The following is a 23,338-nucleotide window of genomic DNA, read 5'->3' as shown; positions in this document are numbered from 1 at the left end:
GAATGATTTTAAATATGAATGGTTATCTATCTTGTTTTATTTTACCAGACAGAAATCTCAAATTACCAAGCACCTGGCAACTTCACTGTTACTATTTTTCCTCTCTGGAATATCTACTGGCAACTCCAATTCCAGTTCTACTAGCAACCATCTTGCAGTTTGGGAAACATGGTAGGTATGGGAAATGTAGGCTTTTTGTAAGGAACACTTTACTGTATTTCCCATTGTTTCTCATTCTGGTTATCTCTTGCTGCCTAACAAACTACTCCAAAATTTGATGGCTTAAAGCATTTTTGTTTGTAGATATGGCTTCCCCATGTAGTCAGGGCTTCCTTAAAACATGGTGACTGAACTCCAAGTGTGAGCATCCCAAGAGAAAGAGGCAAAAGCTGTATTGTCTCTTCTAACCTAGCCTTGTCCATCATACTCTCTTGGTTAAAAATGAGTCACTAAGATAATGTCAAAGAAGTCGTGGACATGTTTTAAAACTACCACATATAGAACCAGAAATTATTCCATAACTCATCTCCTTCAATTCAACCCCTTTTATTGCCAGTTAACTATTTCCTAGACTGCTGAACCAAAATTTCCTCCTACGATGGAACTGGTGTGCCTTATAAAACACCTAAAGTTGCTCAAGGCTAAGATATAAAATAACCACCCAGTACATCCTCATTCAACTTATTCCCATTATGTTTTGGTTTATTTTTTTGATGCCATACCATACCTTCTTTAAGCTTTTCAAAATAAGCAATATAGTATGTTAAAGTGGACCTTGGAAAATATTAAGATGTGTTTACAGACTGGGCTGGTTCAATTTTACTAATATGTTACAGGCCAACTTCACACCTTACCCTTGTGGGGGGAAAAGATTGAATATCTTGGTAAAGAACTAAAGCTTCTGGGGAATAATGAAACCATACCATATATAGTCTAATGCTCCTTTTCTACCAGAGCCAGCTGAATGTGCCCGGACAATGTAGCATCTTTGCTACTCAGGCAGAATTGAAATATGTGAAAACACCCCAGTTTCCTGGTTTTAGTAAATCATCATCTATCAGATTAGAGTGGAGAGTTTACAGTTGTCTGTAAGTGGTTGTAACTATTTTTAGGTATAAAGGAACTCAGACTATAGTGGGGCAGGAAGGAAAGAGATGCTGCACTGCCGAACACCAGCTCTGAGGAGCTGAAATGGAGATGCCTGTTGCCTACTAACCCTCCCTCTTGGGACGTACTTGCCAGCCTAAAAGAGACATCCTTTTCAACACCTGTTAGGCAGACAGTAACCTAGTGAGTCACTGGGTGAGGGGGTTGATTCTTTAACAAAGTGGAGGCCCAAATGATTATCTACTAATTGAAGTCACACCAGCTCCTCCAAAAGGTTAATTAAAAGACAGTGAACACACATTCAAGCTGAAGTTTTATTTAAAATGTAAAAGAAATGGTTCTTGAAAATGCTGGTGAATAAAGCAAAGGATACAGTGCTCATTGCCTACAGGATAGCCAGCCTATCCAAGTACAGGGTAATATACAGTACTTAGTGCTGGTAGAATTTCACAGTAGTTTAGTGTTACAAGATTATCTGGGCCTAGATTATGAAGAGATTCTCAGTGCGTAATGCTTATTTCTGGGTTTACACCTTTACTGAGCGTGAACAAGAGCTCCTGCTCCTTGGCCATAGCCAAATCCCTTTGGCCCGAAGTTCTTTGCATAGCATCCTACAAAAGAAAAGGGAGAGTCAGTACAAGTCCATTAAGCTCTGCTAGCATTGCTTAAGACCCACTAACAAATCCCCATGGATTAAAAAACAAACTACTGGCAATGTCAAAGAGTTTAAATCATTTAAGATGTAAAATGTGCCACGTAGCAAATATCTTAAAGCCTTGAAGGTAAGTCCAAGCATTCTAGTTGCATAGTGTTCAGCTGAGTTGCAAGCCTATAAGTCAGATCAGTTACATATTTGTCCATTACTTTCATATACTCATAATGCTTTGCTTAAAACATGAAGCTGAAAAATAACTGGTGTTTTTGCTTATTTGTGGGGGAGTTTCAAACAAGATTATCTGTAGTTCATTGTCATCTGTAAGCATCTTGGGATCTTTTATTTTCCAATAGCCAGTGACACCTCCTTTGGTTTTTTTTATGTTGGTGACGTTTCATTAAACAATAACCAGTGTAGGATATTCATATAGCAATAAATGAAATTAATTTTACCTTTACAATAGATTTCACCTTCTTTTTCAGTCAGAGTTGTTGATTCAAGACTCTTCCCACACTTGGCACATCGAAAACAGTTTTTGTGCCAGGGCTACAAGAGACAAATGTGTTAGCACATTTGAGAAGCCTGTTTCCTGAAGTACAATTTAGATGTGTGGCAAAAAGTGGCTCAGGAAGAGAAGCCCAGAGCAAGCATGGTTCAATTCCCACTTGAAGACAGAAACTAGCCCTCCTCACTATCTACATTCTTGGTCACCTACAAAAGGGCTATTTCAGGCCGGGCGTGGTGGTTCACACCTGTAATCTTAGCACTCTGGGAGGCTGAGGCAGGCGGATAGCTCAGGGTCAGGAGTTTGAAACCAGCAAGAGCAAGACCCCATCTCTACTAAAATAGAAAGAAATTAATTGGCCAACTAAAAATACATAGAAAAAATTAGCCAGGCATGGTAGCGCATGCCTGTAGTCCCAGCTACTTAGGAGGCTGAGGCAGTAGGATCCCTTGGGTCCAGGAGTTTAAGGTTGCTGTGAGCTAAGCTAACGCCACAGCCCTCACTCTAGCTTGGGCAACAAAGTGAGACTCTGTCCCCAAAAAAGTGGGGGGCACTATTTCACTAAGAGCAGTCTCAGACCTTGCCACAAGCCCAGTCTGTTCCTTTAAAGACTGCCTCCTTTCTGGTTGAGAACATTGCAGCTAAAGAGGTTTAAGTGGTAACTTCTCCAAATCCATGCACCTAATTAGCATCAGGTATCCTGACTCTGTTTACTGCTTTTTTTACGGCACTAAATTACTGGCAGATTCCAGGTTTTTTAATAGCCCGGCCTTTTAAAGTAAATGTTTAGGAGCGCCCCTATGAAAACAAGTTTCTTTTTATACATAAAAGTAATTTGAGGCCGGGCGCGGTGGCTCACGCCTGTAATCCTAGCACTTTGGGAGGTCGAGGCGGGCGGATTGCTCAAGGTCAGGAGTTCGAAACCAGCCTGAGCGAGACCCCATCTCTACCAAAAATAGAAAGAAATTAATTGACCAACTAAAAATATATATATACAAAAAATTAGCCGGGCATGGTGGCACATGCCTGTAGTCCCAGCTACTCGGGAGGCTGAGGCAGGAGGATCGCTTGAACCCAGAAGATTGAGGTTGCTGTGAGCGAGGCTGACGCCACGGCACTCACTCTAGCCTGGGCAACAAAGTGAGACTCTGTCTCAAAAAAAAAAAAAAAATAATTTGCTAAATAAGGGTATTGTTTCAAAAAATTAATGATTCTGATGGAAATTTGTTTAAGTTTAATACAAGGCATTTATAGTACCTGAGTGACATGGGAGCTTTAGAGGGAAAAAGAGCAGAGAGGAGTCATTCACTGTTATTAATTCAAAACAGCACTTTACCTTTCCGGCACCAATTATCTTCTCAGCAGCATATACGGAATCCCCACATCTGGAACACTTCTCAGCACCTCCGTATTTCTGAGCAAATTTAGAAGTGTTTGGATTTGTTGTAGGCCTGTGAGGTTGAACACTTGTGAGAAGAGAAAAAAAAAATTAGGCAAAATATTGTACAGGGTGTTCACAAGTCCACATGGCAGGAACAATAGGACTCCGGGACTTGGCTACTGTACTGTCTCAGGCCAGAGTCCTCTGCAGGCCAGTATAGAGGAAAGAATAAAGAAGAAATTAATCTCAGGTGTCAGCCACAGTTACTACTTTAATCAGTTTATGAGTTCATTATTAGTACAAAAAGAAAGGCCCCTAAGTCTAAATAGACTTTTCATCCCCAGTGCTAGCCTCTCCAATAAGCAATAGTTTTATAAAAACCTATCAGAGTACATGTTTTTATTCCAGATTTATATTATTAATCACATCTAGCTTTTTTACTTCACAGGAGACTGAAAAATCAATGTTAGCAGTTAAAAAATTCTGCAAATAGGTCAGTTGATTTACATAGTCTATAAGAAAGTTAAGCATGTTTTACAGCTTACTTAATTTCCTAACATATCTTGAAGAAAATGTGAATGAACTACTTTCTTTATGAGAAAATATTTCAGAAAATTTGCCTATTACCATGTGATCTGTTTACTTTTTCTCTGGATAGGGTGGTATTTTCGTCACTATTTACACTGGGTCAACCATATTCCTTGCTCTTAGAAATTTTTTTCCATTCCAGTAAGTAGGTATACCTACTATTTCAGAATACCCACTGGGCTTCAATAAGATTTAAAAGCCATTTTAGAATCATATAAATTAACTGAGCTTATCCAAAGCACTCAGCAAGTGGCAAGTAAGTGTCAGTTCTTCCTGCTGGAAAAACAATGTTTGCCAGTTCTGGGATCACCAAGGTGAGTCTGGCTGTAGTGGAGGGAGGGAGAGCAGTGAGCGATAAGATCAACCAGTAACGGTGCAGGGGGGTTAGATTATCTGGGGCTTTGAAGACCTTTGCAAAGACTTTGGCTTTTACTATGAGGAAAATGGGAACCCATTTAAAGGTTTTGAGAAGTGAAGTGCTATGATGTAGGTATGACCAAGCTCATTCTATTGCCCCATTGAGGGAAGACCGGGGGTGGGGGGGGCAAAGACAGAAGCACAAGCCTTGGAGATCAGTTAGAAGTCTGTTGCCATAAACCAGATGAAAAATTGTATTCACTTGGACTAACCAGGTTTCTAGATAAGTTTTGAAATGCAGCTGTAAAGATCTGATGAATCCAATCCTTTTATACTTGATTGGCTGTAAGATGTGGGAAAGAATGATCAAAAAATTTTATTCTGAGTAACTGAGATCGGATGAACTGCCATTTGCTGAGAGGGGCATGACTGTGGGTAGAGCAGTCTGAGGGGGATATCGGCAGTTCAGGTTTGGATGTACAAGTTTAGGAAGCTCAATAGATATTCCAAGTGGAGATATCCAGTAGGCAGTTGGAGATATGAGTCTGGTGTTCAGGAGAGACATAAATTTCAGAATCAAGAGCAGACAAACCTTGAGACTAGATGTGTTCCTGAGAGTGTATAATAGGGAGAAGGTACAAGGACTAAGCTCTAGAGCATTTCAACATTGAGAATGGAAGATTAAGAAGGAACCAGCAAGAACTGACTTAGGCATTTAGTAACACAGAGGTAATTGAAATTTTTTTTTTTTTAGTAATAAACTAGTTGTAAATTTAAATTCTTTACCTCTGAGTTCTAGGGACACTTGTGAATCTTTAGTTGCTGTGGACAGCATGATGGGCTTCCTCTTGTTGAATTTAATGTCAGATGAAGGATGGAAACTTTAAAATGTCTTTGAGCTATGTTCATGTGATAACTTGATTTAAACTAAAATACATGTTACATGGAACTATGGTACTTAAAAAACATATAATTAAAACTATTTCCTTATGTCATTGAATAGCCCTATAACATCCTAGTCTCCAGCCACTTTCTTTTCAATAATTTAGAAGCTACTTTCCTCTACCATTTTTCTAGCACACACCTCTGGCAAATCTCGCTTTTATCTAACTACCTTATTTCTCCATGAAATCACCATTTCTGAGGCCTCAACTGTCTTAGCACATCTTCCCAATGAGGTTGTTCTGGCATTCTCCATAATAAGTGTTTGAGGCCGGGCGAGGTGGCTCACCACACCTGTAATCCTAGCTCTCTGGGAGGCCGAGACGGGCGGATTGCTCAAGGTCAGGAGTTCGAAACCAGCCTGAGCAAGAGCGAGACCCCGTCTCTACTATAAATAGAAAGAAATTAATTGGCCCACTAATATATATAGAAAAAATTAACTGGGCATGGCGGCACATGCCTGTAGTCCCAGCTACTTGGGAGGCTGAGGCAGGAGGATTGCTTGAGCCCAGGAGATTGAGGTTGCTGTGAGCTAGGCTGATGCCACGGCACTCACTCTAGCCTGGACAACAAAGTGAGACTCTGTCTCAAAAAATAAATAAATAAATAAATAAATAAATAAATAAAAAATAATAGTAAGTGTTTGAATCTTTTTCACTTTCTTCTAACCTTCTTTCAAGCCCTCCTCTCCCATCTTCATCTTAGACTCTATATTGAACTGGCTATTAAAAATCTCCAACCCACATATCTTACAGGCACCTTGAATTCATCATGTTCAAAGCTGAACTAATGATCTCTCCTAAGACTGATTCCCTTCCTAGTAAATTTTGCCATTCTCTAAGTGCCCAAGCCAGAAACCCTAATCATCTTTGCATCCAATCAACACCAAATCCTGAGTCTACCTCCTATTAAATAAACCCATTCACCATTCACTATTTTACAGTCATTCTAAGTTTTAAGGGGGAAAAAACCCTAAAATCTGGTCTTATCACTTTCCCACACTATACCTCCCCACCACCCAACCATTCCCCCCAATAAAAGTTTTACTAGTTATATTTTTAAGGTATATGCATATTTAAAATCAAATGTTAATTTAGAAATATTGCCTTTTTATAAAATAATTTTTTCAAACATTGGACATGTACCTTGAATATCTTCATCTCCATTATATCTACTTTTTGTTGTAGATATATAGCATTTAAATGTTTGATGTGGCCACTGGAAATTTTATTCTAGGCAACAAATACCAATTCAAAGTACTAATTCACAGTATTAGTTTTCTCCAATTGTCCTTAATGTAGGTGTATTTTCAAAGAATCTTCAAAACCTGTTCATATACTGCACTTTTAAAAAATGATTCTTTGAGAGCTTGTTATCAATGATACCCAGCACTTGCAGTTATGAGATTCCCAAGGAAATTTTCCAAATCTGCCAATCATCACATTAATAAGAACTTTACGTAGATTACCTCCCAGTTGCCTTCTAACAACTTCATAGGATAATTGTTACCTCATATTATAGATGGCAAAATGGGGGCTCCATGTTAATTAACATACTGAAGGACTAGAGATTTTGTGAATTGGTGAGCCTGAACTGAAAACTGCAGGTAGGCTTCAATGAAAAGGTTCTTGAGCACAATTCTGCCTCTCTGGGAGATCCTTGTGGAGACGTTTAGTCTCCATGAATGTTATAATTACCACATGCCACAAGGGCAGTCAGACCACAGGTGTTCGTTCAGTCATTAAGAAGGCCTTCTTGGTCTGGGCAATGATTTTTTTGGACCTCAAAGAGCACAAATAATAAAAGTAAAGATAGACAAATGAGATTACAGCAAACTAAAAAGTTTCTGCACATTAAAGGAAACAAAAGTAAAGAGACTACCTACAGAATGGGAGAAAATATTTACAAATTATTCATCTTATAAGGGGTTAATAACCAAAATATATAAGGAATTCAACTTAATAGCAAGAAACAAATATACCAATTAAAAATAGGCAAAAGGCCAAAAGACCTACAATAAGCAACAAGTATATGAAAAAACACTCAACATCACTAATCAGGGAAATGCAATTCAAAAACACAATGAAATATTACCTCACTCCTATTAGAATGGCTATTATCAAAAAAACAAAAGGCAACAACTGTTGGTGAGGATGTGGAAAAAAAGGAACTCTTGCATACTTGATGGTGATTTAGCTTACTGCTAATTTAGCACAGCCACACAGAAAACACTCTGAAGGGTCTTCAAAAAATTAAAAATAGAACTACCATATGGCTCCAGTATGATCCTACTACTGGGTATATATTCAATGGAAATAAAATCATTATATCAAAGAGATCTGTACTCCCATGTTCACGGCAGCACTATTCACAATAGCCAAGGTATGTAATCAACCTAAGGGTCCATCAACAGATAAATGGATAAAAAAAAATGTGATATATATACAAAATGGAATACTATTCAGTCATAAAAAGAGAATGAAATCCTGTCACTTTTGACAACATAGATGAACCTGGAAGACAGTGTGTTAAGTGAAATAAGCCAGGCACAGAAAGACAAATACCACATGATCTCTCTCATATGTGGAATCTAAAAAAGTTGATCTCATATTAGTAGAAATGGAGAATAGAATGGTGGTTACCAGAGGCTGAGGTTATTAGGGGAGAGGGGTCAAAGGATATATAATTACATTTAGATAGGAATAGTAAGTTTAAAAGATCTATTGTATAGGAGGGTGACTTTAGTTATTAACTGTATACCTGACCCTTAGTGTTCTCATCTATTAAATAGGGACAAATTATCTACACCTCAGAGTTACTGTAAGGCTTATGCAGAATGAAGATGATAAATGTTCAGCAGACAACAGGCACTCAATACATATTATTTCAGCCCAGTCAAGCACCATGGTTCAGATCATAAGCTTTGGAGTTAGAGTAGGTTAAGTTCCAGGCTCTACAATTAACTAACAGTGTGACTTTAGGCAAATTACTTGTTACTGTCTCAATTTGTTCTTGATAAGAAAGAAAACCCTAACTTGTGGGATTTTTGTGGTGAGGATTACACGAGTTAACATATGTTAACATTCTATGAAGTCTGGCACAATTAATGGTCTTGTCCAAGCAAAGGCTGTTTTATATTGGAGTATTACACCAATTTTGACCTCTTCAATATAAAATGGATATGAAAAATATGAAGTTCAAATAGGGAAATTAATAGGTTAAAAATAAGAATTAAGAGGAATTTCCAAATGAAGTTAGCTTGAGTGCAAAATACTACGTGAACTTTAACAGAGTTAGCACCTTGACACGCTGACTTTGATACCAGAGCCTTTAAAGTTTAACACTAGTCTCTCAAAAAATCAAAAACAAAAAATAATTTCAATTTTTAGAGAGTCTCCAACTCCCAGCCTCAATCAATCCTCTGCCGAGGCCTCCCAAAGTGCCGGGATTAAAGGAGTGAGCCACCACACCCAGCCTAAGTGAGAATTTTAAATTATAGAAAAGTCATTTCTTGATGAGGAAAAATTCTTACATGGAAAGAGTAACAGGAATTTCCATTGACTGCTTAACTATACATGAGAAACGCTTCAGATACTACATTTCCCTATCATTTAATTTCATAACATCTGGTCTCTGAAGTGCTGTGAAATGGAAGTAAATTTAAATAAACTGCTTTTAAGAACATGACTCCTAGATACACCTTGTAATGCTATAAAACCAGGACTAGAAACAATAATATTGTTAGGTTTAAAACTATCAATGTTTTGAACTTAAAGAACTGTCACTAGTTTACACTGGAAAATTAGTCACTTTGTATTTGCTTTGTTTAAACTAAAAATCTGGAAACTCCCAGGTTCCTGTTCACCATGCAACGTTAATTATTGTAACTCATTCCTAAAGGTAACAAACAGTCTCCCATCTCACCTCTCTGGCTTGATGCCCAGCCTCTCACCACGGTCCATGTTGAGCGTGCCAGCGCCCTGGCCATAACCATAGCCTTTCGGCCCATACTTCTTTCCATAGCAGGACTTGCAGTAGATCTCTTCATCGTGAATTGCCACTGTTGTGCTATCTAAATTCTTCCTGCAAACCACTGGGGCAGAGGAGGAGGAGGAGGAAAAGTTAGACTTTAAACATGTTCCAAAGATGCTTTTTCCTTAGAATAATGGTGGCACAGACACATGGTCTACACATGGTAAAGGCTGAGGAGCTCTCACATTCCTAGCTTATCCTGTGGTTTCCCAGAAGCCACGAGACAGCCAGCATCTGGACTGGTCAACTACAGTTGAGGATTATTGGCCTTTCTCCATGGGTATGATAGTTGTTTATGAATCTCAATATCCAGAAGCCTCAAGCTTTTAATATGATTTGCCTCTGTCTCGGAGATGGCTATAATTACAGGAACAAAAGGAATAAACAAACAAGGACTTGCTGGCAACCCTCAACTCTTAATCTTTCAGCCTCTCCATACCAAGTCTTGTTAAATCACAATGTCACAAGGAACAAAAGGGTAGCTCAGTGCCTTGGGGGAGTTGCCTGTGTAGCGCTTCTTCCCCAGAAAACATCCCCTGGGACGAAAGCAGCTTTAAATCCAGAACTCTAGTTTTCATCACTCATCTAGAAGGGGGGAAGTGTTCTTCTCTCAACTCCCCACCAGCTTCTCTAGCAGTGACAAGTGTGTCTGAAAATCGTCAAGTGGTTTAGAGTCTGCGTTTGTTTTCCCTTCTGTCCCAAAGGAGAATACGTTCTTTCTTGATGGATTTCTTGCCACAAGACATTTCCACATATCCCACTTCATAAAACTGCCAAACATCATCGTGTTTTATCCAGACATTATTTCACTTTCTAAAACTTCAATTAAGCTTGAGAAGGAAAGTAAATTGTGAGGGAACCCACTGGTGGCACATTCCGCAGCCGGAAAGCAAAGATCAGAATGGTTGAAAAGGGGATCCCCCCTTTATTTAAAAGGGAGAGGGAGAAACAGAAGGAGGGAGAGAAGGACAAACGGAAAGACAAAGCTGGTAGGGGGAAGATGACAAGCTGGCTGGCTTAAAGTTGAATTGGGAAGGTTCTACGATCTTAGAGTCTTCTGTGGTAGGATAAAATGACACCTACTCTGGAACCTATCTGGAGGCTCGTGCTGAAACACATTCAACTAAAGATGCAGATAACCTAAAAACATACACTGTTGAGGGGCAAATACACTTAACAGACAGAATAAATATAAATAAGAACTGTTTTGAAAAAAAACCTATATTAAACAAAGCAAGTTTACCTACATGAAAATGTTACTACATAACTGCTCCTCTCTTCCCAGCCCTCTTCCCTATTCTCTGTGGTAAAATTCTCACAGGTCTGCAAGCTACTCTGAATTATTTCCTTAAAAGCTTTAGTCAGCAGAGACAAATATTAGGAATGGTTAGTAAAAATGACCAATAACGAACTTGACATTTAGTAAAACACTGACTTTATTACGGTGGCTTTATCATGGCTCAACCTAGATAGATAAAACTGAGAGCAATATCTAAAGTACTGCATTTTCTCTGTTTCCATACTTTCTTGGTAACAAACCGGCCTGCTAAAAAATAGACTTTTTTAGGGAAAAAAAAATTCAGTAACTTCAGAAAGTAATGGTGAAACCAAATCTTTTTAATAAGCAATAGTAGCTATTATGAGGAATACATAGCAAACATTCATATGTAGTGTTTCTATAATATTTTTTGTAACTATAACTTTCCATTATCTGTTTCTACTTTTGTGTGAAGCAGTTACACTATTAAAGAGATGCAGACACCTTGAATGCTGGCCTAGAGGGAAGAGAATGATTCAAATTTGGGAGATTTTTCTCAAGATTTTTTTCTTAATGTAACCAAATTTATTTTTAACATATGGTTTCTTATGGCAATTTTCACTGTACAATACTACAGATAAGGCAAATATCTGCATGTATGAGTGGGTTCCTCTAATGTAACAAATCCTTCAATAAAGAAAATTCTGTCATTTTAATCAGATGACTCATGAAGAGCTTTCTTAAGCTGCTACTGTACTGTTTCAAAACTGAAGACAAAGTTGTCATTAGAGAGAATTTGTGGTGTTGGGGCTTCTCTCTTGTTCTGTTTCTCCCATTATCAGGTATTTACTAAACCAAACAGGCATGTGTTGTTTTATGTCCTACTTCCTGTCAACACCAGACACTGGTCGTTTTCCATCTATGAACAACAATTCCTAATTTGCTTCTATGGGACTTTCATATCCTGTGCTTCGTTCCCTCAAATTTAGAGTATCAATAACCAGGAATAACTCTGAACATTCACTTACCAGAGAAAACAGAATTTGAGCTTCTGAGTATCTGAATTTTAGTTATCAGTGTGGCAAGAAATAAGCAAGAAGGTTTCAAAGAGAAGGAACCCAGCCAGAAGGAGAAAGCTGGGGTAGAAGAGGAACGATTCATTTATTCAAAAATTGGCACCAAGACTTACAGCGTGCCAGAGAACCTGCTAGACTACGTGAACGACACTGAATTCTCCGTGAGGCAGGGGAGACAGATGCGGTACCAAGGAAAGGCCAAAAGGTGAAACAGAAGCCAAGAGCTGTGGGGACGCACAGGGAGGCTGAGTGTCTTGGGCCACTGTTTCTGGCCTTGCTTGCGACGCTTGGCACTTACAATGTCGGGACAGACGGGGAAAATCCACTCGTGCTTCTGTAGTCATCTTTACTAGCAAAACCTCTGTTTTTCCTTAGATAGGCAAAAATAGGGGTTTTTTTTTTTCTTTAAATAGGTAAAAATAGTTTACTGAGGGTTTTTACACACGTATCCTGTCAAAGGTCGAGCACAGTGAGCTACTTACTGCACAGAAAGCAGCAGCGGTGGAAGCTCCGGCCATCACACTGCACCTCTTCCGCGTGGTACACGGTCCTCCCGCAGGCCCCACACTTGTTGCCACCTCCCCAGACAGGCATTCTGAAGAAATAAAGGATTTGTCAGAACGTCCCCGTGCTGGTCTTACAGCTCCCTAGAGGGCTGTTTAAACCCAGGGACAGCTGCAGATTTTGTTTCTTTAGGAACCGCTCTAACCACATCTTTCAAAGGCCAGCGTTCCTCCAAAATAACCTCATCTCTTCTCCCAAATTACAGCTCTTTCATTAGGAAACTCAGGCTTGTCATGCACCAATTTTTTTTTTTTTTTGCAAGACAAAGGACTTGCATTCAATAGAACAGTACAGGTCATCAGGCACAAAACAAACTATGCCACTAGAATCTACAGGAGCTAAGAAAGAAGTGTGAGGAGTGGAAAGGCAAACTTGCTCCCCCTTCCCCAACAACCACAGTCTTTAATAAACTTTAAAAAAAAAAAACTCAGCTGAAGCTCTTACACTTGGGTGGTTTTTATTACATGCTTAATTCACTGTAACAGCACTAAATTCTTAACATTTAACATACAAAAGCTATGACATACTTTCTAGGGAAGAAGAAAGCGTGTTGCCCTGAAAGAACAAGTTTTATATTTGTCTGCTAGAGCTACGTACAATTACAGCATAAATAGTTGTGTCTGTGACTAGCACGACGGCATGCATGGAGCCTGGCTGTAACCACAACAAACGTTCATCCAGATGGCTCTGATTTAGTTTCTATGCCTCACTAATCCCAAGGCCCACTAGTCTAGCCAGCAGTCGCTTTTCCCGCTTTGACAGGTCTGTCAGGCCATGCAGAATCTGCTACCAAGCAATGTGAATTGTCTGCTGAGTGTACAGGAATAACTTTGAACAACACGACCTGACGTGATGGGCAAGGTGGATGTTTAAATCCTAGGTCATCTCACTATGACATGGGGCAAAGTTTTCTCATCACCCTGGACACAGCTTAGAATGCCTAGTTTTGAATGGCCAGCTTCCTCAAGTGCCTCAACCAATACAGAAAGTTGTCCTGCTAAGGAGGCAAGTTATGTCTGCCCTGCCCTGAGTGGTAACTAAGAACAGCAGAATAATTCCTCTTTCCCCACTGCCCTTTTCAGACTTCTGTGCAGTGGTGCTTGCAGGCCGTGCCTGTCTCCTCCGATGAGCTGTTTGCCTCTCTAGGAAACAGCTGGGTAAGAAAGCCGAGACCTCAACACTAACCCAAACCTGCCTAGAAAAAGAAGGGAAAAGGAATACTGCTCAGCAGAAAAGATCGAAGAATCTGCAATCCTTAAAATAAAAAGGGGAGTGGTAAATTCCCCTCTTACCCTACCAAAATGATCCAGAACCCAACAATTTCCTGAAAACTAAGTTGAGGCCTTTCTAAAAGAAAGATCTTTAGAATTAATGATGGTGGTGGACATCCTTCCCCCACACAGTATTCTCTTGCCCCTTCCCCAGATTTTCTCCCAAGGAAGCAACCATCTCTTTCTTAGTCCATGTGGTTTAGAGAAGTACTTATTAAAATGTGGTCTCCTGGCTATGGTCCACCATGCTTACTACCAATTCAAGACAAAATTCACGTAACTTAGAAACTTCTAGGGCCGGGCGTGGTGGCTCACGCCTGTAATCATAGCACTTTGGGAGGCTGAGGTAGGAGGATCGGAAAAGGTCAGGAGTTCGAAACCAGCCTGAGCAAGAATGAGACCCTGTCTCTACTAAAAATAGAAAAAATTAGCCGGGCATGGTGGCGCATGCCTGTAGTCCCAGCTACTCAGGAGGCTGAGACAGAAGGATTGTTTGAACCCAGGAGTTTGAGGTTGCTGTGAGCTAGGCTGACGTCACGGCACTCTAGCCTGGGCAACACAGTGAAACTCTGTCTCAAAAAAAAAAAAAAGAAAAAAAAAAGAGAGAGAAACTTCTATATAATCTTATGCAACAAACCAAAAGCATGATCAGTGAACTCATCTTGTTGGACAGTGTCTGAGAATCAGTCAGTACTTGGAAATTGAAACAAAAATAACAGTCCTTCATCACAGTCAATTTGAAAAGCCCTGATTTAGATGCTATTGTCTTAGTCTGCTTTGTGCTGCTATAACAGAATACCTCCAACCTGGTAATTTATAAGTAACAGAACCTTATTTCTCATAGTTCTACTGGCTGAGAAGTCCAAGATCAAGGCACTGGAGGTTTGGTTTCTGGTGAGGACCCAGCATTCACTTGAAGGATGGTGCCTGCATCCCCTCTGGAGGATGATCCTCACATGGCAGAAGAGCAGGAGAGAGTGAACCCACTCTCGCAAGCCCTTTCTATTGTAGTATTAATCTACTCATGAGGGTGGATCCTTCATGACCCAAACACCTCCAATTAGGTCCCACCATCCAGTACTGTTGCACTGGGAATTAAGTTTCCAACACATGTACTTTGGGAGACAAATTCAAACCATAATATTCTGCCCCTGGCACTGCAAAATTCATGTCCTCCTCACACTCAAAATACATTCATTCCATCCCAGTAGCCCCCAAAGTCTTAACTCATTCCAGCATCAACTCAAAAGTCTAAAATCTAGAGTCTCACCTAATCATATATGGTTGAGACTCCAGGCATCATTCATCCTGAGACAAATCTCTCTGCAACTGTCAGCCTGTGAAATCTAAGAAGTCACATGCTTCCAAAATACAATGGTGGGACAGGCATAAGATAGACATTCTTATTCCAAAAGGGACAACTAGGCAAGATGAAAGGGATAACAGGTCCCAAGTCAGTCCAACACCCAACAGGGCAAACAACATTGGGTCCTAAGGCTTGAGAATAAACTTCTTTGACTCCATATCTGCTGTTAGCACACACTGGGCTACGGGTTGAGCCCTCAAAGCTCAGTGGCCCCACGCCCACAGCCTTGCTGGGTGCAGCCCACACGGCTCTCACAGGTTGGAGTCGGGTGCCTGCAGCCCTCCCAGCCTGGTGCTGCACACTGGTGGCTCCACCGTTATGAGCTTTCAGGGACAGCCCTGCCCCATGGCTCCAATAAGCAATGCCCTAGTGAGGGCTCTCTGTGGTGGCTCCACCCCAAGGTCAAGTCTCTGCCTGGGCCCCGAGGCTCTCTGAGCTACCCCTTTGAAATCTAGGTAGATGAAGGCATGCCTCCACAGCTTGTGCAGCCTGCGAACCTGCAGAATTAGCTAACATGGATGCCACCAAGGCTCACTGCTTGTGCCCTCCAAAGTGGCAGCCTGAGCCACACCTGGCCTGCCTGAGCCGCAGCTGAGGTGGCCGAGGAGTGCTGTGCTGGAATATGGGCAGCGAGCCCCACAGTCCTATAAGCACCCTCTGCCCCTCTCTCCAAACCTTTCTGCCCACGTGACCCTGGCACTCTGGGCCTATGATGGTAGGGGTAGCCTTGAAGATCTCTGAAATGTCTTCCAGGTCATTCTCCCATCATTTTTTTTTTTTTTTTTTGAGACAGAGTCTCACTCTGTTGCCCAGGCTAGATTGCCATGACATCAGCCTAGCTCACAGCAACCTCAAACTCCTGGGCTCAAGTGATCCTCCTGCCTCAGCCTCCCAAGTAGCTGGGACTAAGGCATGAGCCACCATGCCCGGCTAATTTTTTCTGTATATTTTTAGTTGGTCAATTAATTTATATTTTTAGTAGAGACAGTGTCTCGCTCTTGCTTGGGCTGGTTTCAAACTTCTGACCTTGAGCGATCACCTGCCTCGGCCTCCCAGAGTGCTAGGATTACAGGCAGGTGTGAGCCACCGCGCCTGGCCTCCCCATCATCTTGATTGGAGCACCTGGCTTCCTTCTCAGTATACTAATCTCCTTATCAAAAGGTCACTTAGCCATACCCTTGGTTTTCTCTCCTGAACATGCTTTTTTATTCTTTACGTGGACAGGCTGAGAATTTTTCACAGCTTTACGTTCTGCTATCCTTTTAACTATAAATTCTGTCTTTAAATCCTCTCTTCTCACAATTTACTATAAGTAGTTAAGAAAAGCCATGCAGCACCTTGAATGCTTTGCTCCTTCCTTAGATATTACTTCTGCCAGATATCCTAGTTCATTGCTCTAAAGTTCTTTCTTCCATAAAGTCCTAGGAAAGGGATAAGATTTAGCGAAGTTCTTTGCCACTGTGCAACAAGGATGGCCTTTCTACCAGTTTCCAATACCTTGTACCTCATTTTTGTCTGAGACCTCACCAGAATAGCCTTAATTAGCTAACATGGATGCCACCAAGGCTCATATTTCTACCAACATTCTGGTCATGAAAACCTAATCTCTAAGAATGAGACTCCCTACAGCTCCTTTCTTCTGATCTCTCACCAGAATCATCCTTCATGCTCTGTTGACAGCAATACAGGCTTTTTCTAGCATTCACTCCAAAACTGCTTCAGCCTCTACCTAATACCCTGTTGCAAAGCCGCTTCCACATTTCAGGTATTTGTTTATAGCAGCATTCCACTCTTAGTGCCAACTTTTGTGTTGCTGTGTTCTGTGTTGCTGTATCATTTTTTTAAATTTTATTACTTATCTTTTTTTTGAGACAGAGTCTCGCTTTGTTGCCCAGGCTAGAGTGAGTGCTGTGGTGTCAGCCTAGCTCCCAGCAACCTCAATCTCCTGGGCTCAGCGATCCTACTGCCTCAGCCTCCCGAGAAGCTGGGACTACAGGCATGCGCCACCATGCCAGCTAATTTTTTCTATATATATATATATTAGTTGGCCAATTAATTTCTTTCTATTTATAGTAGAGATGGGGTCTCACTCTTGCTCAGGCTGGTTTCAAACTCCTTATCTCGAGCAGTCCGCCCGCTTCGGCCTCCCAGAGTGGTAGGATTACAGGCGTGAGCCACCACGCCCGGCCTGCTGTAGCATTTTAATAACACCCGAGACTGGGTAATTTATAAAGAACACAAATTTATTTCTCACAGTTCGGAGGCTAGAAAGCCCAAGATCAAGGCACTGGAAGGTTTAGTGTCAGGTAAGGGCCCGGCTCCACTTGCAAGATGGCACCTTGAAAGCCTGAACCTCCAGAGGGGAGGGACGTTGTTCCTCACGTGGCAGAAGAGTTACAAGAGAGCGAACCCATTCCCACAAGCCCATCTTATACTAGCATTAGCTACTCATGAGGGCAGATCCCTCATGACCCAAACACCTCCCATGGCCCCACCTCCAACACTTGCATGGCGGATTAAATTTCAACATCCGTTTTGGTAAGGGGACAAAAACATTTAAACCACAGCAACCCCCACACCCAAGTTGGGCATATCAGTCAGAGCCAATCGGATCACTGTATTCCCTTTCTTGCCATAGTTATTGGCTCAGAAATAACTCAGTGAAAGTGAAACCCAGGGGGTTGGTTTAGCACTGTATGAATATAGGAGTAGAGGTGCTAGCAGCTGTCTAGCCACCATAAGAAAAGAACCTACGAATGAAGCCAGCAAAGAGGAAAACAGAGAAATGGTTTAGATCAGGGGTGGAGAACCTACAGCTTTAAGGCCACATGTGGCATTCTAGGTCCTTAAGTGTGGCCTTTTGACTGAATCCAAATTTTACAGAACAAATCCTTTTATTTTTATTAATACATTTTTGTCTTTTATATTGGTATTTCATTTTTAAAATGAATGTATTTAAAATACCAAAGAATAAAATAAGTGTCAATGAAATAATCCGCCAAGATTGACTGGCACAATTAGTAAGCCATAAAGGCTGAATTAACGGCTGCCATGCTCAGATTTAGTTCTAACTCCCCCCCGCCTGACTGGCGCACAAAACTGGCTGGCGAGAGTTTATGGGAGTTGAGTACACCAGTCTGTTATAGCTTTTGATAATGGTGCACTGTGTTTCTGTTTGAAGTGGAATTTGTGATAGTTGCACAGCTCAACAGTATTTTTAATTCTGTCTGCTTAACAGTCCATGATGTCAAAGAAGACCAAGAGAACGCTGAAGGAAGTAAACATGAGTTTTTAATGAGGACTGGGTTTTGCAATATTCTCTTGTTTCTGATAAGATGATTTGATTGCTTTGTGATGCTGCAATATCAACATTAAAGAAATTCAGTGCTCATCAGCATTACAACACACTCATAAGGACCACAAATCTTTTAGATTAGAGGGAGAGGCACAAAAGGTTGTATTGCAGAAATAAAAAGATGAAAAGCAAAAGCAAAGACAATTCCTTCAAGCAGCAATAAGACCTGAAAATAATGCCACTGAAGCAAAATATAAAGTAGCTTATATACTCAGGAAAAAAGGGATGCCATTTGGTGATGTAGAAATTGTGAAAGAATGCACCAAAGTTGTAGGATGCTTAGACCACGATAATGTTTCAAAGTACAAACAACTGACTCTTTCAAGGAGAACCATAACTGTTCGGCAGCATGACTAACCCTTGAACGGAACAAAACAACTTTATGCAATACTTCAAAAGGATAATATATATTATTCAATCACTTTGGATGAATCAGTTGATATGACTGACTTGGCACAGGTTTTTTTTTTTTTTTTTTTTTAATTATTTTTTTTTATTTTGGCATATTATGGGGGTACAGATTTTAAGGTTTCAATAAATGCCCATTTCCCCCCCTCCCCCCAAAAGTCTGAGTCTCCATCATGACCATCCCCCAGATGGTGCACATCTCACCCACTATGTATGTATATACCCGCCCTTGGCACAGGTTTTATACTTCATTTGGGCCATAACAGAAGATTTTGTTTGCTATGAAGAGTTACTCCCTTTGGGCACTCCTGCAAACAGAACACGGGGAATCAAAAACTTTCAAGATAAATATCATGAAGTTGGACTGAAATTGGTAAATTTAGTGAGTGTATGTACAGACCACCTTCCATGATAGGAAAACATGAAGAGTTTATTGCATAGACAAAAAAAGTATTAATAGATCCAAACATTCTCATTTCTTTTCATTATATTTTGCATCAGGAAAATCTCTGTGCCAAAGCTAGTATTCTAAGTAACACTTTGCAACAAAGTATTGTTAACTATATTCATGCAAATGCAACATAGCATGGTCAGTTTAGTAACATACTAAAGATGAACAATGAGGTATTCAATGTGGATTTGCCATATCATTCTAAAGTGCATTGGTTATCACAGGGACAGGTGGTAGCCAAAATTTTACTTCTGCAAGAACAGAATCAGCAATGGGGAATTATTGAAAGAAGATTTCTCTAGGAATGCAGCATTTCTGTGTGGTATCATGTCAAACAATAATGACTTAAATATTTCTTTGCAAGGTGAAACTAAGTCTATATATGATAAATGGCAAAAAAAAATCCAAGCATTTTGAAAAAGCTGATAGCTATTTTGGAAAAAAACTATCTTTTTTTCAAAACACTTCTTCAAAAGGAAATTTCAGATAAACAGTTTCTCCAGTTAGCAAAGGTCATTGATGAGCAGGATGATGTATGTGAACCATTTGAAGAATATGCAGCTGTATTGGAAAATACAATGAAAGGTTCACTGACTTTGAGAATCATGACATCACACTCAAATCAGCATTTCAGCCTCGCCTAGTTGATATCACCAAGGCACTTATAGAACTACAGATGGAACTGATTGAGCTTTCAGTAGATGATATTTTAAAGTTATTGTTTGATGCTAAGAAAGATCCAACTGAAACATGGAAAAATGTAGACTATACACACCTTCAGCGTCATGCCCAAAACATGCTTTTCCACCACTTACTGCTACCAATCTACATTCTGCTATCTAACCCAAATCAAGATACCCTTAAGGTCACAAATGACTGATGCCCATCTAGAGGCTCAACTGAAACTGCGGACCTCCATGCTGCAACCAAGTATTCAAAGGTTTTCCAACATAAAGAAGACACAACAAAGTCTTTAAAATGTTAGTTAACTTTAAAATTAACAAATAGTTTTCATTTTTTAAATTATTAAGTACATAGTTAGATTTTTTTATAAAATAATTTACATTTTTAAATATTTCTAATTGACATTTCTTGAATGTAGCCTTATTTGATTACAGCTAAATTAAAGCAGCCTTCCAACATGAAAAGGTTCCCCACCCCTGGTTTAGATCTTTTGAGCTCCTGAATTCAACTGTGCTTAATCTTAGCCCGCATACCTCAGTTAGGTGAGCCAATAAATTCCCTTTTTAAGTCATTTGGAATTGTTCCTTGAAACAAACAAACAACAATACATACACACAGAGAGATAAGACTGGTATTACTTGTTATTACTAAACTGTTGATTGGAATTTGCAAAAAGTCTACTTCTCGTATCCAGACAGGAACAAGATCATTTCAAGGGTCCACAAAAGTTACCAGGCTTACTGAGAAGCCATCTACATAGGATCGATATCTTGCAACAATGGGACAGATTATCAAGCTTCCTTCTGTACTTGTATAAATCTTGTATTACCTTCCCTGGAGACAGGTGCTCCATTGTTTAAATCCAGAACGAAACTTGAGTCTCACTGTAAAACCTAAGACACAAAGGCTTAGGTCCAGTAGCCTGCAATAACTTGAATTTGGAATGCAATTAGTGATACTGACTTTGCCCCTGGCCTCCAATGTTACTTGCGTTCTAGAATGCTCATGGATGTAACAGACATCCGCTGTAATGGCCAAAAGGCCAAATCTAGGCCTATAGGAATGACACTACAAATTACTTATACTGGATCCCAAGTATCAGCTGGCTCTTCAAATACTTTGTTGTTGAAGCATTTCTATTATTGAGGCATTTCTCATCGTACTGCTACATTAACCAGGAATACAAGAGAAAGGATCTATATAAGCTCAATCAGAAATGAAAAAGGAGATATTGCAACTGACACCACAGAAATATAAAACATCATCTGTGAGTACTATGAAAATCTCTATGCACATAAACTGGAAAGCACAGAGGAAATGGACATATTCCTGGAAACACACAACCTCCCAAGACTCAATCAAAAAGAAACAGAACACCTGAACAAACTGATAATGAGCAGCCAGATCAAAGCAGGAATAAAAAAAACCCACCACCACCACTAACAACAAAAAGCCAAGACAAGATGGATTCACAGTCAAATTCTACCAGACTTACAAAGAAGAACTGGTATCCATACTGCAGAAATTATTCCATAACATCAAGAAGGAGGAAATCCTCCCCTACTCATTCATAAAGCTAGTAGCACCTTGATACCAAAGTCAAGAAAGGACATAACAAAAAAAAACAAAACTACAGAACAATATCCCTTATGAATATAGATGCAATAATCCTCAGGAAAATACTGGAAAACTGAATTCAACAGCACAACAAAAATATAATCCACCATAATCAGCAGGCTTCATCCCAGTGATGCAAGGAGGATTCAACATATGTAAATCAAACATGATTCACCATATAAAAAAAGCAAAAACAAAGACCATATGATCATCTCAACAGGTGCAGAAAAAGCATGACAACATACAGCATCCTTTCATTAAAAACCCTCAACAAACTAGGCATAGAAGGAACATATCTCAAAATTATTAAAGTCATATATGACAAACCCATAGCCAACATCATACTGAATGGGGCAAAGTTGAAAGCATTCCCTCTAAGAACTGGAATAAGACAGGAGTGCCCAGTGTCACCACTTTTATATACCATAGTACTAGAAGTCCTAGCCAGAGAAATCAGACAACCGAAAGAAATAAAGGTATCCAAACTGGGAAAGAGGAGGTCAAACTACCACTTTTCACTGATGATATGATCTTCTACCTAGAAAATCCCAAAGACTCTACCCAAGAGACTCTTGAAATTGATAATTCAGCAAAGTCTCAGGTTACAAAAATCAATGTACCCATCAGTAGCATTTCTATATACCACTAACAATCAAGCTGAGAGTCAAATCAAAGACTGAATACCATTCACAATAGATACAAAGAAAATAAAATACTTAGGAATATACTTAACCAAGGAGGTGAAAGATCTCTATAAGGAGAACTATGAAACACAGAGAAAGAAATTGTAGATGACACAAATGGAAAAACATATCATGTTCATGGATTGGTAGAATCAACGTTGTTAAAATGTCCATAAGGTCCAAAGTGATTTACAGATTAAACACACTCACCATCAAAATACCAACATATTTCACACATCTAGAAAAAATAGTTCTGTGCTCCATATGGAACCAGAAAAGAGCCCAAGTAGCCAATGCAGTCTTAAGCAAAAAGAACAAGTCTGAAGACATCACATTACCAGGCTTCAAACTATACCGCAAAGCTATAGTAATCAAAACAGCATAGTATTGTACGAAAATAGAGACATAGACCAATGGAACAGAACAGAGAACTCAGACGTAAATCCATCTACCTACAACTAACTGATCTTCCACAAAGCAGACAACAACATACATTGGGGAAAAGAAGCCCTATTCAATAAATGGTGCTGGGAAAATTGGATAGCCACATATAGAAGAATGAAACAGGATCCCTCTCTCTTACCACTTACAAAAATTAATTCAAGATGGATAAAAGACTTAAATGTAAGGCATGAAACCATAACAATTCTAGAAGAAAATGTAGAAAAATGTCTCTTCTAAACGTTGGCCTAGGCAAAGAATTTATGACTAAGACCCCAATGACAATTACAGCAACAACAAAGGTAAATAAATGGGGCTTCATTAAATTAAAAAGTTTCTGCATAGCAAAGGAAGTAATCAACAGAGCAAACAGATGACATACAGAATGGGAGAAAATATTTTCAAACTATATCCAATAAAGGGCTAATATCCAGAATCTACAAAAGCCTCAAATCAGCAAGAAAAAAAAACTATTAAAAAGTGGGCAAAAGATATGAACAGAAGCTATTCAAAAGAAGATATACAAATGGCCAACAAACATATGAAAAATGCTCAACATCACTAATCATCAGGGAAATGCAAATTAAAACCACAATG

General features: G+C 39.7%; 2 protein-coding genes across 4 annotated transcripts in view; one reads left to right on the top strand and one right to left on the bottom strand.

Moving 5' to 3' along the window:
• ZDHHC17 (zDHHC palmitoyltransferase 17) overlaps window positions 1-23,338 on the top strand; it is a 121,873-nt gene that overhangs the window by 91,373 nt on the left and 7,162 nt on the right. The gene's annotated exons all lie outside the window — the stretch shown is intronic.
• Window positions 1,404-23,338, bottom strand: part of CSRP2 (cysteine and glycine rich protein 2) — a 30,145-nt gene continuing 8,210 nt past the window's right edge. For all 3 annotated transcript variants that reach the window (XM_012750349.2, XM_012750352.2, XM_012750353.3), the window contains exons 2-6: window positions 12,384-12,496; window positions 9,460-9,628; window positions 3,604-3,733; window positions 2,215-2,308; window positions 1,404-1,718 (exon numbers count right to left, since the gene is read on the bottom strand). In XM_012750349.2, the coding sequence (XP_012605803.1) occupies window positions 1,642-1,718; window positions 2,215-2,308; window positions 3,604-3,733; window positions 9,460-9,628; window positions 12,384-12,495 (582 nt within the window). In that variant the 5' untranslated portion in view covers window position 12,496 and the 3' untranslated portion in view covers window positions 1,404-1,641. The remainder of the gene's footprint in view (window positions 1,719-2,214; window positions 2,309-3,603; window positions 3,734-9,459; window positions 9,629-12,383; window positions 12,497-23,338) is intronic.

The sequence above is a fragment of the Microcebus murinus genome, chromosome 10 (assembly GCF_040939455.1).
Source record: "Microcebus murinus isolate Inina chromosome 10, M.murinus_Inina_mat1.0, whole genome shotgun sequence".
NCBI lineage: Eukaryota > Metazoa > Chordata > Mammalia > Primates > Cheirogaleidae > Microcebus > Microcebus murinus.
This window is presented reverse-complemented; position numbering and strand designations above follow the sequence as displayed.